The sequence below is a fragment of the Rhamphochromis longiceps genome, linkage group LG5 (genome assembly GCF_057381845.1).
Source record: "Rhamphochromis longiceps isolate RC_006_pf linkage group LG5, R_longiceps_female_GT1.1, whole genome shotgun sequence".
Lineage (NCBI taxonomy): Eukaryota > Metazoa > Chordata > Actinopteri > Cichliformes > Cichlidae > Rhamphochromis > Rhamphochromis longiceps.
The window spans coordinates 19,282,913-19,301,607 of NC_140561.1; the positions used below are offsets into that span (position 1 = coordinate 19,282,913).

Sequence of the window (18,695 nt, forward strand, 5' to 3'; positions counted from 1 at the left end):
TTGTAAAGTATTTTTATACTTCTGCCACCATGTTTGCTGCTGTGGTAGTCTTCTATAGATTTTATTCTTTGAGTTTCATCTCATAATAATCTCTCCGTCATAACTCTGCTTGTCTTTTTTTTGGTGGCTGTAATAACACCATTGTTACTGTAGGTGGCAGCAGCCGACTCGAATCAAGTGACTGAAAGACGCAGAGGAAGAAAATAGTCTCGCTTAAAGACCCCGAACAACAACAAAAACCTGGGTTCAGTACTTTACCGGTTTGAAAACGCAAAGTTATTGCTGCTTTTTTTTTAATGGGAGCATATATAATAATTTTAAAAAATGTTCAATGAAAACTCTTCTGCGAGTGAAGCCGGTGAAGTCGCTTGTGGAGACGGAGAAGAGAATGTGCCCGTCTGTGAATCAAAGGAGCGGGGCTTTAATGCTGCTCATGAGACCCCCTCTGCCAGGTTTCTGCGGGCTGAACTGGAGCTGAACGCTCACCTCCGTGGCCTCCGCTTCAGCGACCCTGTCCGGTACATCTACAACCCGCTGGAGTACGCCTGGGACACCCACCGCTGCTATGTGGAGAAGTACTGTCAGGCCGGACAAAAGATCCTGTTTTTGGGGATGAATCCCGGACCTTTCGGAATGGCTCAGACAGGGGTGAGCACACATTTTGAGGCATAGTACAGTTTCCAAATCGCCGTGACCGTAACAGGAGCACAGCAGTGGTAAAAGGTTTTAAAGGGTTGTGAATGCGGAAGCTAACGCAAACAAACTAAGGAGACAGCCTGCCAGGGGCGCTCCTATCATGTTTTCAGCGGGGTGTCGCAGCAGAGACCTGCAACATGGTGTATACTGCCTATTAAATGCAGCACACACCAGGATGAATGATTTAAGATTTAATTAAACAGTGTCACAGGACAGGATCTTGAACATTGCTTTGTATGGAATAACTGTTTTGCAAAGTGATGAAACAAGACTAATATGTAGCAATATTAACAGTTTTAACACCAAAATATACACTAGCTAGCCACTTTATTAGGTACGCATTGCTAGTACTAGGTCGGACCCCCATTTGGCTTCAGAGCTGCCTTAATTCTTCGTGTCACAGATTCAACAAGATGCTGGAAACAATCGAGATTTTGGTCCATATTGATATGAGAGCATCACACTGGAGGATGGGTACACTGCAGTCATTAAAGCAACAATGCAAACTGAAGACTTGACAGGACTGGTGCCCAGTGTGGTCTTCTGCAGCTTCAAGCTTCAGCCTATTCAGAGATACTCTTGCGCATACCTTCAATTAATTAACACGCTGTCATTTTACAGCATGTTAATTAAATGTGTTGTTTAGCACAGCTGCATTGTCAGTCCACTGTTTTATTACGGCCTCATGCTGGATTTGAGGGTCTTACATGTTTATAACAGTAATTACCACAACCCTTATTTAGCGCTACTTTTAATTAAAATTCCCAGTGTAGCACTTTGACATTTTGTTATTGCACACACAACAGTGAGGGGGCAGAAAGTTTGATGAGAAGAGCTGATCATCTTAACCCTAGAACACTATCGCTAAAAATAGTAACACCATCACTAACGCCGGGTGATTTTTACCCAATATAATATACCCAACAAAAAGTACTTGTCATCAAAATATATAAAATATATGACAACACATGACAAATTAGAGGGGTTTTCTTTTATTTTCAGCTGTGCCATATCTAACAAAATGGAAAAAAAAGTTTCATGGGGGGACCCTAAAAAATGCTCCAAAATTTCTGGAAAATTAGCAGTTGGAGAACAAAACAAATCCTAAACAAAAATATAATGATGCTGGAAACTTGGTCTTTGGTCCACCCATTCCTGGGATATTTGAGTCTTCCCTGGTGAAGGCACAGTCTCCTTGACACGCGAACAGCTGCAGGAGAGAGAAACAAAAAATGGCATTTTTTGAGTGGGTAAAAATGACCAGTTGACTAAAATATTTGTTTTTACCATATGAATTCCCTTGGAAATCACCACTTGTTGATAGTTATTCATAACCACTGCACTAAATAAGGATAACATGCAAATTCCAGGACCACTCTTACTTACCTATTCCTTACATGCAGTCAGTACACACAGGGTAGTAATGGCGTGGACACACCGGTCGACGGCAGACATGGCACCTGTATCGCGTCTTCCTGTCCAAGCCTGTGGGGCACACCTCACTAAGGGACCACTGCTTTCTGCTGCCACTGGTCGTGCCTCACCTTCAAGAGTGCCAGGGGTAGGGATGTCGAGCACGCTACAGATCAGGACTCTGAGTTGACGTGACAGATTTGAAGAGGGGAGCCTCTGCTCTGCCCATGGTTTGATGAGTGCCAATGCCAAAGCCTGCATATAAGGCCTCCTCTGCATTTGGTTTTCATTGCATTCTCATTGTGAATGATCCATGAGTTTATCACATCAGCATTGATCATGCCATAGAACACGCAAAGGGGCCATCTCTTGGTTTTTCTTCCACAACCATAGTGAGCGCACATCTGGTCAAAAGTATCGACACCTCCCTTTGTTTTGTTGTCAAATTCAATCACTTCGGGCCTACGAGTGGGTCCTATGCTTGGTTGTGTATGCATGGATGACAGGAGCAGTACAACCTTCTTTTTTGAAGCTTTGTCAGGGAGGAAGGACACCAAGGTTAGTTCTTTGGTAAAGGGAAATGCACTGGAGCCTGGCGTGTGATTTTCTTTAACTTTCATCACTTGTGGGATCTCCCTTTTGTTTGCTTTTATTGTTCCCACTAAGGTCATGCCACAGCTAGCTACATAACATAGCTTTTAGATTAAAAAAAAGAAAAAGAAATCTAATCAGCTAACAATTGCCAAGTTAAACAAACCTTACCTCTGTGTTACTCACTAGCTGAGATGCCAAAGACACTAAACCTGCAACAGGGTGACAGCTGTAGTTGAAGAGGGACAGTAAATATGGTGAGCCTGAATGTTGTCACCCTTGAAATGCGGCAAGATCACCTGATTTTATACACTAACACTATCACCGGGTGAAATCCACCCAAAACCTACTTTACCCTCTATCACTATTGCCGGGTGAAATTCACCCGAACACATGCCTGTAGGAAAAAGCGGGATTTGGGGTAGGGAAACACCCACGCCTTCAAAGACGTCAAAGACAATGCTGAAGCTACCCAGAGACCCACCACACTCAGACAAACGCAACATATTGAAAATTATGTAAATACATTTGCTCGGGTGAAAATCACCCGGCGATAGTGTTCTAGGGTTAAATAACTGAACCAACTGACAATTAGTAGTCGTCTTCCTGTATGATGAGGATATTAAACTGCTGTGGCATCTGTAAAGGATACAGCTCTTCATCCTCTATTATAGCTCCTATCTCTCTCCATCCTGTTTCCTCCACATGTATTTAAGGAATTGAGACGTCATGTAGAGAAAGCATGCAGGGTCACTGCAAGGGACAGAGAAAATGAGGAGCCACAAAATGGAGAGATGATAAAACCCCTCTGTTGCATCATGAAGACTCCCAGGCTCCCTCTGACCTCAGAGCTGCTTTAAATAATCTGTTTCTCTTTGCGCAGGTCCCGTTTGGTGAGGTGAAGTCAGTTGTCGACTGGCTGAAGATCACGGGGGAGGTCGGCCGCCCACAAAATGAGCACCCAAAGAGACGAATCACGGGGCTCTCCTGCACTCAGAGCGAAGTGAGCGGCGCTCGTTTTTGGGGCTTCTTCAGAAAATTGTGCGGTGACCCGGAGGTCTTCTTCCAGCACTGCTTTGTGCACAACCTGTGCCCGTTAATCTTCATGAGCGACAGCGGGAAGAATTTAACACCCCCCGAGCTGCCCGCAGCTGAACGGGAGGCCCTGCTGCGCCTGTGTGACATTGCACTGTGCCAGGTGGTGGAGGCACTGAACGTTTCCATGGTGATTGGTGTAGGAAAGGTGGCAGAGCAACGGGCACGGCGGGCCCTGTCTGCTGCAGGTGTCAGTGTGCGTGTTGAGGGCATCATGCATCCATCGCCCAGGAACCCGCTGGCTAATAAGGGCTGGGAGGATGTAGCTAAAGCCAAACTGCAGGAACTTGGTGTTCTATCCCTTCTAATTAAAACTTGCGCCAATAAGTCATGATTAATCTATTCACTCCAACACCAGACGAAGATGTGTGGCATTCCTGTGTATCTTTCAGTTCACAGATGGTTTGGTGCACTGTTGAGAAGGGCACACTCACTCACCTCTTCATGGCTCCATCTGTGTGTCCAAACACATGCTGGTAGCTCCAAGGAGAACCTGTAACACTACTGCTTTTCCACATCTGTTACCACAAATGCTGTAAACACATCTGCTCTGCAACTGCTTTTTCTTCTCTAAAGGTCTGTCTGCATTACTTCAAGACGAGACTCCTGCTGTGATCAGAGGCTGCAGCATGACTTTAAAATACGGAGCCAGAAATATTTCTACACTAATGACTGTACGGTGTTCAGGGTGTATGTGTATATTCCATATTGTATTTTTCTTTGTGCGTATGACAAGTGCTACATCTACAACTGAACCCTACAATTAAAGTTCATGTGGCCTTATATTAATCAGCTAATTAAGATGTGACCGATGACTTTCCTATAAAAGGACAGTGTTGCTGTGTTAATATCAACGAGGGTCACAAAATTAGATCGGAATAGAAAAGACCAGAATTTAGTGAAAGTCTAAATAATTTTAGCTGGCTGCACAGACAGCTTATTGTCATGTTGCACAAAAAATATATTCATACAGTGATAATTACATGAGCAGAATCGATCTGTGATGCTCTTTATGACATGTTTTATAGCTCTATTTTAAATTTTCGTTTAGCTTGGTATTTTATGGGTGTGCACACTGACTTTCCAGTTTCAGTTTTGTTTTTATTTTACTATTTTTTATTTTATTTTATTTTACTGTTGAAATAAATACTGGCTGATCAAATCTGATGCTGCAAACATGAAGTTATACTGCCAGTTAAGGCATATGTTTAGCAGGGAGCAGGTTGTTGAAACATATGCCAGTTGTGAAAGTAATCTGTCATTAACTGAAATACTGAGTTAATGAAAGTTCTCTGCTTTTATGGCCACAGAGAAATATAGAGGAAAACTGGGAAAACCCAGGTATAAATCATAAAAAGAGTAATTGTTGAAAGCACTATTATCAGTATGACCACACTGACGTGTAAAATATAGCTCTGAAAAAAATCAGATGACCCCGCCCCCCATGAGCAAGCACTTTGGTGACAGTGAGAAGGAAAACTCCCCTTTAACAGGAAGAAACCTTTGGCAGAGCTGAACCTGAATTACATACATGAAAGAGACGAGATGGCCTTTTTTCTTTTTCAACCTAAATGCAAATTTATGAACTGCAGCTTTCTTTTTTTTTAGAAGAATAAATCATACCTACAGGTATGCTGACTCAGCAGGGATAATATTAAAAATTAAAATCAAATTATTTGACGGCAATAGGAAAACATCCCACAAGAGCCTCCCTGCGTTATATAGTTTTTCTTTACATAAAGACTTTTCCACCATGAGAAAGTGTGTGAATTAAGTGCTCACATGAAACCTACTCAGTTAGTACTTTGTGTTAACAAATGCAACTCTCTTGGCTTTGTGCCGAAGCTACACTGCCATCAAGTGTTCAGAGTGGGGACATGATTCTTACACAATCACAGGGGGGGGGGAAAGGTACACGATATTAGATTTGCAGTCTTTGCTTAAAAAAACAAACTTGGATACGATGTGTTTATCACTGGTTCGGGATTATCAGATCAGATTCAAATAAGTGCAGAATATCCTCATTTTCCATATTAAAAACAAAACAAAAAAAGAATCTCTTTGCTGTGATACTCCTGGTTTTATGCTTCTTGCTGGTTTCTGGCTGGTGGGTGCGCTGAAGTTGTTATTAACATAAATGTGAAGCTCTGATGATTTCCTCACCCCCACCCGTGCCACTACTGAGAACTGCAATCAGCAGTAACACCAGGCAGAGGATCTCGTGTCCTGTGATTGTAATGGGAGTTGAAGTCCGCAGCTCCACCGTGTCAGTTGAGAAGCTGTGTACTCATGAACTGCATCTCCCGCGACTCAGCGAGTGTCACTAATTTTACTCTGGTTGCACATGGTTCAAGAGATGTTGTGAAAGTCTTGCACCTGCTCATCAGTATCGACAGACTGATGCACAGCTCCTGTCCCGCATGAGGTAGCAGAGCCATCGAGTTCATTTCAGAAGACTCAGGTAAGATTAACGCCACTGAGTTTCAGCATTTAGGCCAAGATTGACCTGTTGACTTGTTAACAATGGGAACGAGTTGAGTTGTTAGCTGAATGTCTCGCCTGCAGACATGAGGGAAGATTGATTATAATTTGTTTGTTTTTTACATTTCTGTAAAAGCTTTATTTGTTATGTTATTATGTGTACCATTATTATATGATATTTATGTTTTTTTGGAATTAAATATATTAAAAAATGTTTTAGTATAAAGCTATTAGCTAACTTTGACTTTTTATAAATAAAAACAAATTTGAAAGACTTTCCATTAGTCTTTAAATAGAGTGGTCATTCTTATATGTGACGACAAAGAGATACAACCAGATCTCTCCGTCTCTGTTTATTTTGTAGGCTATATGGCATAATGTAACTCCTCAGTAGGTAAACAAGCTGATGAGCCGTAGGTCACTCCTGTTATGACCATGCTGCATTCCTGGACCGATGCTGCTATCGTCTTTCATCAGCTGTTCGCATGTTTTCTTCTTTAACAGCAAAGCTTCCTACCGTCATGGACAAACAGCCCAGGGTGGTGTTTCGAAATGTGGGGCAAGTGTACTTCCCCCAAACCAGGGTGGAGTGCCACTACAGTCTGACCTCAGACCATCAGTGGAGCAATAGTGACTGGATAGGAATTTTTGAGGTACGGTCATCAACTACAGCACCGTCCCATGTGTTGCATCGTGGTAGTCACATTGTGTGCTTTATGACATAGAGTGTGTTTATCCTATTATAGATGGGATGGACTTCAGTCAAACAGTATTACACATACACATGGGCTACTGTTCCTGAAGGCTACACAGAGGGAACCAGTGTTGACTTCTGTGCAGTTTTCCAGGGTAAGAACTGTAATAAACGCTCCTGATGGTTAATTGTCTGTTTTGTTGTTGTTGTTATTTGTTTGTCTGGCTGAAATTGCCCTGTCCTCCCTGGTTGCACATTTGATAAATACTGTGTGTTTGTTTGTTCCTGTAAGCATAGATTCATATTTCATAATAAACTTTATTGATGTTAGACCTGGCTCTGATGCAGCACCTCAGTTCAGCATCTGTCTGAAATAAGCCTTTTTAGCTCCTTTTCATTGGCTGCCCCTCATGAGCACAACGACTAAACTCCAAAACTGTGCCTCAAAAAATGAATACGATAGATATCCCTTCACTTTGACATCATTTCATCTCAGAGTGATTACTATACAACCACAGACATAAAAATCTGAAACTTTAATATCCACCACTGTTTATGTATGACAGAGAACGAGGAAAAGCATAACGGGTCCTCTTTAAACCTGCATTCTTTCTAATAGCCAGCAGGGGGAGACTTTGGATTCACCAAAGAAAAACTATTTTGTAGACGTCTCAGTATGCAGTATCCAGATAGGTTTATATTCTTAATTGTAACACAGGATGGTGAATATTTTGACAATTGTGGCCCCATTCGGGGAAAAAAGATCATTTAGGGTGTAGTTGAAAAGTTATGTCTGAAATATCAGTTTCTAAATCAGTCCCACCCTTTGCTTGTTGTCTACCTATAGACAAACAAATAAATAAACAGACAGATAAAACCCAAAATGTGGACGTCAAAGTGGTTATGTCCACCTCTCATATGCAGTCTGTCTCTGTGTCGCACCCAGCAGTGATGTCTTAAACTACAGTCAACTACGCCCGTCAGTGGTCCCTGACACCCTGGGGGAAAACAACCTGCTTTCCCTGTAGCCAGCTATGTAGAGAATGAAAGTTTTAATTTCAGTTGTTCAGCAGTTGCTGGAAGGATTTGGGGTTTCCAGGCAGTCTGCTGACTGAGCTCTAGGCCTGTGTAACAGACACACCTCAGAGTGCACTGCTGCATCAGCACAGCAAAGTGGTACCAGGGCGGTAAACAAAGATGCTGCTGTGCACTTTCATAGAAGATTAGCTGTTGTTTTTAATGTTTTCACTGTGATCAAATAAAACTAATTTATGCAAAGCATTAGGAGCTTATAATGAGATTGTACTGCACTATTTTAGTTTTTTTGTATTTGGGCCTTATTTTGCATTATCGTAACTGTAACTGACAGTAACTGACAGCTAATTTTAGGCACTAGAGGATAATAAGAAATGTCTTCTTGATACAGCATCATACCTGCCCCGCCCCGGTACTGTAGAGTACCAATTTGTGTATGTGGACAAGATAGGAGAGGTGTGTGCCCGTAGTCGTCCCTTCACTTTCTGTGCACCCAAGCCGCTGGAGGAGCTTGAGACCCTGAAAGAAGAAGAAGATGCAGAGGATGGAGAAGAAGAGCTGCTCTTAGTCATTCCCAGAGCTCAGCTGCTGCAGGTTGGAAGAGAAAATGTTTATTTCTTTTTATTATCTTTGACACAGGAATTAGAAATATGCCTGAAAATGCTTCATCACTTCTTTCTGTGTTGTCCACAGAGTCGGCTGGAGGAGTGCTTAAAAACGCAAGGAGGTCTGCAGCAAGCGTTGGATGTAGCGAAAAAGGAAACGGAGAATGAGAAAGAAAACAGCAGAGAAGCAAGAAGTGAATGGGAATATGAAAGAGAAGCAATGAAGGAGGAGATCATGGAGCTCAGAGACAACCTGAGACACAGCCGCGAGATGCTGAAGACAATTGAGGTAAAACACGAGGTGCACACTGATCACCAGTGTGCACTGATAGCTGATCATTGAAAATTGATGAAAAGATGTATTCTCTTTTCTCTCCATGCAACTGAAAGGATGCGAAATACAGTCAAGAAAGTCTGGCCTCTGAGCTGAGTAAACTTGCGACTGAAAAAGCTGAAAGAGAGCAGCGCATCAAAGACCTGGAGGAGGATGTCGAGATTCTGGCTGAGCGAGAGAAAGAGCAAAACAGGGAACTGGAAAGGCAAGCCCTCGCAACACATGTCAGCTGAGTCATTCTCCAGCCACTTTGGCCTGAAAAGTGAATTTATTTAGTTTTTACCACAGGCTGAAAGAAAGAGTGAAGAAAATGTCCTGTCAAATGAAGCACGATGAGGAGAAGAGGAAGTCTCTGCAGGTTAACTGCTGTGAAGCTTGTCACTCTATAACACAATAACCCGTCATCTCACTAAAAACAGACAAGAATCAGATATTTTCCTGTCTTTTCTTCTGGCATATTCTCCCACATTGTTTCTCTTCATGCTCCTTGACTAACCGAAGATGGAAAATGAGGATGCTCTTGCCGAGGCACGACTGCTCCAGGAACGTCTCGAGGCCAGCGACCACGTGGCAGAAGGCCTGCGTAGGGAGCTGAGGGACCTGAGCACCCGACAGGGTCACACCCACACTGACCTGCACCAAGCCCGACTCCAAGTGGCCCAGCTCACTCTGCAGCTGTCTGAGGAGAACCTCCTCCTGAGGGAGGAGAGGGCCAACTGGGCTTTGGAGAGAGAGGCATACAGACATGCAGCAGAAGTGAGGATGCAGAATATGCATCAAAGTAAAAAACAACAACAAAAAAACCCAGAAGAAACAACAAAAAAACTAAACTGTTTTCATGTTTTTGTGCAGACTGACAAAAAGAAGCTGCAAGATCTTGCCTGCGAGGTGCAGAAGAAGGAAGAGTGGCTCCAGGAGGAGAGGATGGAGAGGGAGAAACTAGAAGTGCAGCTCGGGAGAGAGAAAGACTACAATAAAGTAAGAAACTCAAAGCACATCGCAATCGCCGTTCAGCTCTAAATATAACTGCTTATGTGCCGCAATTCTGCATCATGAGATGCTCAACTTACAGTACAGAGAGCTGTGCCAGACTTCTTTCATTACTCACATACTGGCACAAATAGAAAAGCTTCCATGAACACGACAACATGTGATGAACAACAGGGAAGATAAGAAGACCCTTCAGATTGGTGGGCGTTCAGGCGGTCTGAGTATAAATGTTGCTGCCCCCTGTAGGTGCTGCTGGGTGAGGCGAAGCGTGAGCTGCAGGAGCTGAGGGCCAGTTTGAGAAAGGTCCAGAAAGAAAGGGAGGAGGAACAGCTTCAAAACCAGGCAAGGATTCAACACCGGATCAACAGCACAGCTCACGATTCTTTAATCTACCACAAGAAACAGTATAGGGACGCTAAGCCCTGCGCTTTGGCTCTGCTCTTCACAGGATAGGCATGAATTAAACTGCAACAGAACACAGCAAAATGTGTTTTTCCCCCAAGCTCAGTTACACATTTTAGAGAGCGACTGCTGATTAGTTTAGGTATTTATTCTCATCACCTTCATTTCCCGATCAAATCTGTGTTTTTGTAATTTGAACCTTGCAGGATTTGGTGAACTGCATCCATCAGTTAGAGCAGAGATTAGGGATTGTGTCAGTAGATGAAGCAAGCAGTACAGCTCCCACGTGCATATGTAAGTAAAAAGATCTTTTTGCATGCCACGCTGCTATTTCATTGAACTGTAATGAAAACTAAGGTAAAGACTCAGTGCTGGTTCGTACAGCTCCTGGCTCTACCCCTGCGAGTGATGAGAGTGCTTCCTCAGCTTCCTCCAGGTCAGTCTGTGCACCTGTTTCCTCGTCCAATGACCTGAAGCAGCCCGACAGAGCTGAGATCCCTCCTGAGATACAGATCCAGAGCGAGGAAGAAGACACACCAGCCTCTGACACACAGGTAAACCCAGGACTGATACACCTAGGTAGGGAAATATTTGACTAGTTGGCCAAATTAGTCTGCAATTTCTGTTTCACAGGTGAGTGCTGCCTGTTGGAAACCAACTACTAAAGTCTTAGACTTTAGACAAAGTCTAATGTGTCTAAAGTCACATTAGACAAAAGCACCAGATGTATCATCTGAGAGCCCCCATCGTCACAACATGTCTCCTAACTAATCCATTTAATCATTTTTGGCTTGTGTAGTGAGCTTATTTCAATTCCTTATAGACAACTTCCTCATATTTGAAGTGGTTTCCAACAAATAACTGCATTTTGCAGTATAATGTAGATGATATTTGATACGGATTATTAGTACAGCGCAAACGTTTGAGGCCTTTCAGTTGTTGCATACAGTCAGAGTCATGAAGAACTATTTTCTCCTGCACCAGATTATTTGACCCTCACTAAATCCTAAACTAGCGGTTTTAAAAAGGCAAATGATGATCTCTTCGAATGCTGATTCGATTTATTTCATCTACTGCGCTCTACTGGGTACTAATTGCTCATTAAAGACTATTTCTCAGAGCTCTTTTACACCACAGAAAATAAGATGAAAGTAAAATGAGTACCACACTATATTTCCGTTTTGAAACCCAAGTGTCCAAGTGTTCTGGGTGGATACATACCCACAGTTCACCTGCATTTCTGCCTCTGTCTGTTGAACCAGGATGAGGAAAGGGAGCAGCGTGAACCCTCCGCTGCTGAAAGAAAGAAACTGATCCTACCAGAGCTCATCAACCCCGTCTTCAGGTGACACGGCTGGCTTTCCAGCAGTTACACTTCACACGCCCTATTTTCTCCGCCACAGCTGAAAATAAGACTGAATAAAATAATAGGACGGTCATGCTAAGCGAGAAGGAGAACTGTGGAATTATTTTTACCTTTGCTTAAAACTTTCAACTCTCTTTGCCTCTGCAGTGAGCTGGCTGACTCCCCCATGTGGTAACACAGGGATGGATGGCAGGTTTCCCGTGTACCACTGCGGTATTATTTTATATGGGTCATAAGAACACTTGAGACCTATATAAAGTCCCCGTCACAAAGGGTATTGTGCTTTTACCTCAAGAGTGTCTTTTAGGAATTTGCAAGTCTTAAGTGGGCTAATTTTCGCCGTTGTTTTATGCTGTTTGTGGTTTTAATTCTGATTCAAACTTAGTGACACTCAGGATGAATCTTAAGTGCAAATTGAATTTTTGCTTTCCGAACTTTTAGATGAAGATTCATATTTTTGAACTTTTATTTCATTATTAGGTGTCTGTTTCACAGCTGTTATGAGATATCAGTTGCACACATAGCCTCCCCCCCCCCACCCCCCCACCCCCGGGCTCTGCATGTGAGTGCGACTGCACAAAGTGTGTCAAGTGTGTGGGTGTGGGTCACAGTCAAGTGTGAAATGCTTTGCTCCTGGCTCGTTTGGTGCAGTTCAGGTAAAAGTTTGTTATTCAATGGTGCTCTTTAATAAAACATAATAATGAATACCAGGTGAGTGCTGTGCCTAAACGTCATTATTTCACCGTGACATTTGATGATTTTTCCTAAAGTGACCCAGAAATGTGCAAAAATGTTCTTTGAAAATGTAATACCATTGTTCAGAAATGGTTGTACACCGATGCTGTTCCAGGTCATGTTTGACCGGCATCTCTTCAGATAGATTTCAAGGTAGCACTTTATAATAGTGTCACAGTATTAAGTATAAGTATTAGTAAGCACTTAATTCATCATTTATCATTACTTCTCCTTAGTATGTCTTTGATAAATACAGATGTTTATCCATGTGTTACTGTTACACCATGTACAGCAATGATAGTTGTGTAGCTATATACAGCCTTCATTGCTACCACATCACTGCTAATAATAATCATAATAATTATATATCATAATGCCATGGAAATGACAACTTAAGCACTTCCTAATACCTTAATAAAACTTAGTAGTTTCTGAGGTAGTATTCTGAGGTGAGATTAAAGTGAAAGCCAAACTAGATTAAAAGAGGAGTTGTGGGAAGTCATCAGGTCATTAAAGAGCCTGAACTGCCACTTCAGTGTGTGCAGGAAAAACATATACCAGTCCTGCAGATGCAACATTTCCTACCGCTGCTTTCAATGCACAGACTAGTTTATGACAAGCATTTTTTTAAATGTTGTATTAATCTTGACAATAACAGATTAGAACATACTTAAATCATTGTGGCTGTTATGTTTTCATGTCTCAAGCGAAACAGGACATGATATTGTGCGATAGCATGCGGAAAAATAGTCGTCCATTTATTAATGTCAGACACTTATTATCAGGGAATTCTTGGCCTGGGTCACACTGAAGTATGTGAGTGTTAAAAGATGAGTGGCTGCTTGGTTCAAAGATGTGTAAAGGGATTTCAAAGAAGATGACAAGTGGAGACGCTATAAGGTCTGAGAACAAAAAGAGCATTTATCAAAATACAAGAAACAACAAATAACAAATCACGAGCCCCCAAACAGCAAAATATAGTATTGACTTCTCATAAAAATGTAAAAACAAGAACATATCAACCCAGTTTTTGGATTTCCGTGTGTGTGAGTGCATGGATGTCAGAGCCATCAAAGCTATTTTGATACAAGTCAAGTTGAATTAAAACTCATGAGGAACCTGAATCCCTGAACACGATAGAGACAACGACCTTAATAAAAGCGGTAAGCATTGTAAATGTTTTGTCCAAATGTAACGTAAAATCCATATTTGATCTTTTTTAAATGCCGTACGCGTGTGTAGAGCTCTTTTTAAACTGCACCAGCTCAAATCCAGAAAAAACTAACAAGGTTTTAAAACAAATAAAGGAAGGAAAAAACCTGTTCCAAACTATCATGGTTATATGAAATACTTTTAAATACTGAACAGTTTGAGTCGGGCTGATCGTGTCCAAGGTGTGTTCTCTCCTTTCCCACGGTTGTTTGGTTCTAAGGTTTTCACAATAAAACAGCAAAATTACCAAATTTAGGAGCAAACTTGGTGGGCCTTTCTTATTTAACACGCCTTCTGTCTTTATCAACATAGCGCACACGAGAGCCCCACTCAGTCACTCAGTGCCTGTTTGTGTCGGACGGTTGTTGGCCAGAACTCGAGCAGTCCCAAAACAAGTGTACGTGCGAGGGATTTCTCCAACCTAAAGAAAAAAAGATCTAATATTTGTATGGTTTTTTGTTTTTTTTTTCATTTTTAGTTGCAAAATCCATTTTATACACATTTACAGATGCTGATAATTGGACACTCACTCATGTGGATGATGGCAGTGATGTAACGTGTCTATTACAGCACCCTGTTTACTGGGACACGCTCACGCACACACACATCTGAGGTTTCTGTGATGTAAACGGCTTTTAATGGTTGTGTTTGCTTGGTGGAGTCTTTGCTTGCCTTAAAACAACAGGAAGAAAATCTTATGGCTTAACTTTACCTGGTTGTTTGAACGAGTGCATGTACTGAAAGTTTTAATGATTCCTAACCTGTGTGAAAGAAGAACGTCTGATGGAAAAGAAAAGAAATACTGTAAAAACAGCTGAAGCGTGGCCCTGATCAACTGGAGATATGTTTTCCCGCATTTCTCTGACATTTTTATTATTTGGCCCACAAGCACCCGGGTTTGAATTAAAGCTGAAGTCCTCTTGCATTTCTTTCAGATTAGCCAATCACCAATCCTGAATGATCACACTTTGAGTTTGAGTCCTGCTCATGACTCCCATGACTCTTTAGCTATTGCTCTTTTTCCTTTTTGTTTTCCTCTTTTCTTCTGCTATTGCTTCACTGTGTCCGATAAAACTAACGCATACGATAAAAAGCACAAATGTCCAGTCAGATGCGAGCACTGAGTGTGAAAATATACACAAGAAAAAAAAGCAACACGAGGTCCCACAAACAAACAAAAGACAAAACAGTAATGTGTACATGCTTATAAAAACCATACAATGAAAAAATAAGTAGCATATCTCTGAATAGTAATAAAAGTAATTCTGAGAAGACATCTGTGGCATCTGGACGCCACATAAGAGTTCTGTCGCTGCAATGTACTCTTACCATCAATTTTATACAAAGCATAGCCCTTAATAGATAGCGGAGGAGTGCTTTTTTTGTCTCTCAACAACTGTTTTTCCTGTCTTTGTGCGGACAAAACCTTTTTTTTTTAATATATATATATCTTTTAAACATTCTGGCACTGATTTTCTTTTTTAACTGTGCCCTCATCAATCCACTGAAATGTAGTGCTTTTGCGTCTCCAAATTCCTCACTTGCTACTATGAATTGAACACATTTTCCTTTCAGTCAGTATGTACAGTATACACGGATATGTGCTGTGCGAAACGCCGTTTTAACAGCTTTAATCTGTGAGGTTTCTACGAGCTGACGTTGCTCGGCGGCGGCGCTCGGCGAATCCGTGCGAGGCAGCGGTGTCGTCTTGTGTCTCTCTTCCTCTGTCTCACTGCGTCTTCCCTGTCACGCCTTTCTTTTGCGTGCCCGCTGCCGCCTCCCCCCGCGCCTCTCCGTCGCTTTCTGCCCCTCGCTCTTTCTCCTCGTCCCAATAGTCGTCCTCTTCCTCCTCCTCTTCTTCCTCGAAGGCTGACTCGTACGTGGCCTTGTCCTCTTGCTTGATGGCTTGAATGGCAGGGGGAGCAGCTGCGCCGCTGTCGCCCGAGTCGCTGCTGTCCTCGAAGGAGTCCGGGTTCTCCAGCATCTCCCTGATCAGGGGAGGCATGGGGCCGGGGATCTCTGTCTTTAGCGTGATGGCTCTTTCTGCACCTGCACACACATGGACATTTATTTACTCGTAGGTATGAAGAAACAAAGAACGTCACATGCTAACAGACAGGAGTCATGTAATTTAAAATATGCTGTCTGGCAGACCTTTCTTCCAAGCATGAATTTACAGTAATGTCTGTTAAATGTTACGAAATTGCTTTGAGGCAACATTTATTTTATTTAAGCGGTTGCCTAACAAGCAATAGGAGCGTAGTTTGAGACCAGCATCATCAGTCTTTTCCTAACCGCTAACTGCTTTGAGCCTGAGCTAATCGGAGCAAAAAATACAAATCTGAAAAGATATTTCAGTACTTATGCGTGTTGAGCTTTGACACTGAGATCTATTCCAAACTGTGGTTGTGCTATGAAAAAAACAAGCTAACCTTTGGTGCTGATTCCCCTGAGGTCTGTGACTTTCATCAGCATTCGGGGAAACATGTGAGGCTTGTTCGGGCGTCTGCGTCGGGTGTAGATCTTCAGGGCCTCTAGCAGCGGTTCCTGCAGCTTGTCCACCTTCTCGGGCTCTTCCAAGTCCATACGGTCTAGTAGTGAAGTGAAGAGAGCGGACACAGCAAAACAATGACAAGAAGCGAGACACTGTTACAGCCTTTATGCTACCGACTGACTGCTAAACTGTGACCGTACACTGATGTCTCTTTCTTTCCATCAATAATTCCACGACTGCAAGCGGACACGATGCAAACAGACGCCGAACAATGACCCAAGTTTACCTCCGCAGATGAGACAGATGGCGCTGAGCAGCCCCGTCTCGGTGTCGTCCATCTCCAAAGGCAGCAGCTGACCGGCAAAAGCAAACACCAGGTCTGTGAGCGGGCCAAAGCCGGCGTTATGCATCTGGGTCCTGTTTAGAGTCAGGCCATCTGAGAAGGTCATCGTGTCCTGCTCTGGTGTGTAGCGAGTGCATATCCTCAGCATCTAAGCAGGGGAAGAATATGATGAGGCATAAACATGAAATTTCTAGACGGAAGTTCACGTTGAAATTTTTTCACGGGAGCTGTTCAGAATCACAAAGCAGCGTGACAAATAGAGAATAGCTTAGGGATGTGGAGGTGTAGTCGATTAAAGGGGAGGAGTAATAGGAACGTGGCGCTAGTACCAGGATGTCCAGACATGCAGATTTGAGGAGGGTGATCTGGTCAGCGATGGTGAGCGTAGTGAAGCCTGGTAGCCGCTTGGCAAACTCCACAATCTTTATAATGCACTTAGTGGAGAGCTCACTGAACTTATCCCATAGGCCCAAGTCCAGCTGCACTCTGTGGTCAGCACTTGAATTCTGGGAGAGAGAAAGAGGGACACTTTTTTCTTTCTTTCTGTGTGACTGTGCAAACTCCACATAGTGTTTGTCCTTCCTGCAAAGCGGTGAGCTTAAGTGGAGCGCGAGTGTCGAGAAGTGGGTGCAATTATGTGCTAAAAAAAAGACTCACTGTGGTGTATTTTCCTAGTTGGCACAGAGACGGGAAGGTCTCTTGGTGAGCTTTGCTGACTTTGTTGACCAGCTCCTCCAGTTCTCCACTTAGTTCGTAGTTCTCGGGCAGCACCACTTCCTCCTTCACGTCCTTCTTCTTTTTGTTCCTGTCGTTACGCACCGCTACCGGGACACACGTGCACGAGATGAGGAAAAGACACAACTCCTTTTGCTTTTTCCTCGATAGCGACACACCGGCAGCCCGTAATATCTGAGACGCTTACCTTCTTTGGACATGCCGACCTCAAAGCACTTCTGCAGCCGACAGTACTGGCAGCGGTTGCGGGTAACTTTGTTGATCTGACAGTTCTTGTCTCTGTGGCACGTATACACCATGTTCTTTTGAATGCTGCGCCTGAAAAAACCCTAAAACAGACACAGGAAAATGTCTTGGACATGGATGCCACACGATAAATACATAAAAAACTTTAAAAAGCTACTGTTGTTAGTCAGGATTTGGTACTATTTAGTGGATCAGTGGAAAGACTGTCTAAATAATTTAATCTTCTGATGTCACAGAACTATAGCAGATATCGATCCCAAGTAGACGCTGAAAGAAAAACTGGCACATGTATTTTTCATGATTGCTTTTTTGCTAAAGCCCATCGGAAGTTACAAAATCCCACGACAAATGAAAACCGTGTCACAGCAGCCAGCCGCGTTAAAAGTACTTTGGATTAAAAAGCAGGAGAGCCTAAAGCATTAACCAGCCAACTTCATACTGTAGGTGGCTACATGAGTTAGCTGATACAACAGGGAGGTGGGCAGTGGAGCGGTGCATCAGTCATCTCACATCAACAAGGCTCTAGGTCGGTGAACTGAGTTGAGGTGATTCTGGATGTGTTAGTGTGACGGTAAGTGTTTAACCTGCGATAGCTGGTTAAAAAATAAGCAGTGATTACAGGGTGTGAAACCGTGAGAGGTAGCCAAGGGTAAAGAAATAAATTGTCCAAATGTAGTTGCATGTGACATAGTGCTATGGGACCTGGACTGGTTTTCTACTCTATTTTAGCGCTCAAAGCTCTTTAAACAACATGTTTCATTCCCACAAGCACTTTTTTGTTCTGACTCTAAGTTCTTTCACACTCTGGTTAACACATTGGGAACAACTTGGGATTCAGTATCTTGCCAAAAACACTTAGGCAAGCAGTCTGGAGCAGCCAGGGATCAAACTACCAACTGTCCAGTTAGTGGATGACTTGCTCTACCTCCTGAGCCACAGCTACCACAAGAGTAATGGCTCAAACAGCACAGCACTGTGGAGCAGCAATTGTTATCAGACCACTGGAGCAGATATCTTGTTTCACTTGAAACAAACAAGTTCTGAAGACATTTTTAGGTTTTATTTACTTATAGCCAAAAGAAGCCATTTGCCTGTCACAAACAGCAGCACACTGTTCATTTGTAGCTTTAATCATGTGCAGTTACGTATGGATACACTAGAGGGCAGCTCAGCGACAGCAAGCACATCTCTGCGCACATCTGTCTGCCTCTCTTTTCAGGGGACCTCA

At 42.9% G+C, this 18,695-nt stretch overlaps 3 protein-coding genes across 4 annotated transcripts in view; 2 read left to right on the forward strand and 1 right to left on the reverse strand.

Moving 5' to 3' along the window:
- The first annotated feature begins 173 nt into the window (after window positions 1-173).
- LOC146669792 (single-strand selective monofunctional uracil DNA glycosylase-like) lies at window positions 174-4,898 on the forward strand. Its single transcript, XM_085406403.1, has 2 exons — window positions 174-648; window positions 3,584-4,898. Exons 1-2 carry the CDS (start codon window positions 325-327, stop codon window positions 4,127-4,129), a joined length of 870 nt encoding a protein of 289 aa, XP_085262529.1. The 5' UTR covers window positions 174-324; the 3' UTR covers window positions 4,130-4,898.
- A 1,208-nt stretch (window positions 4,899-6,106) lies between these two features.
- LOC146669793 (calcium-binding and coiled-coil domain-containing protein 1-like) lies at window positions 6,107-14,146 on the forward strand. The gene is made up of 14 exons (XM_085406400.1): window positions 6,107-6,256; window positions 6,781-6,929; window positions 7,023-7,125; window positions 8,397-8,599; window positions 8,699-8,899; window positions 9,001-9,149; window positions 9,233-9,302; window positions 9,446-9,700; window positions 9,797-9,922; window positions 10,181-10,276; window positions 10,543-10,630; window positions 10,721-10,890; window positions 11,599-11,681; window positions 11,850-14,146. Exons 2-14 carry the CDS (start codon window positions 6,798-6,800, stop codon window positions 11,875-11,877), a joined length of 1,704 nt encoding a protein of 567 aa, XP_085262526.1. The 5' UTR covers window positions 6,107-6,256; window positions 6,781-6,797; the 3' UTR covers window positions 11,878-14,146.
- LOC146669794 (retinoic acid receptor gamma-A-like) overlaps window positions 13,334-18,695 on the reverse strand; it is a 38,611-nt gene continuing 33,249 nt past the window's right edge. For both annotated transcript variants that reach the window (XM_085406401.1, XM_085406402.1), the window contains 6 exons: window positions 17,409-17,550; window positions 17,144-17,307; window positions 16,816-16,992; window positions 16,430-16,634; window positions 16,082-16,240; window positions 13,334-15,698 (listed from right to left, as the gene is read on the reverse strand). In XM_085406401.1, the coding sequence (XP_085262527.1) occupies window positions 15,379-15,698; window positions 16,082-16,240; window positions 16,430-16,634; window positions 16,816-16,992; window positions 17,144-17,307; window positions 17,409-17,550 (1,167 nt within the window). In that variant the 3' untranslated portion in view covers window positions 13,334-15,378. The remainder of the gene's footprint in view (window positions 15,699-16,081; window positions 16,241-16,429; window positions 16,635-16,815; window positions 16,993-17,143; window positions 17,308-17,408; window positions 17,551-18,695) is intronic.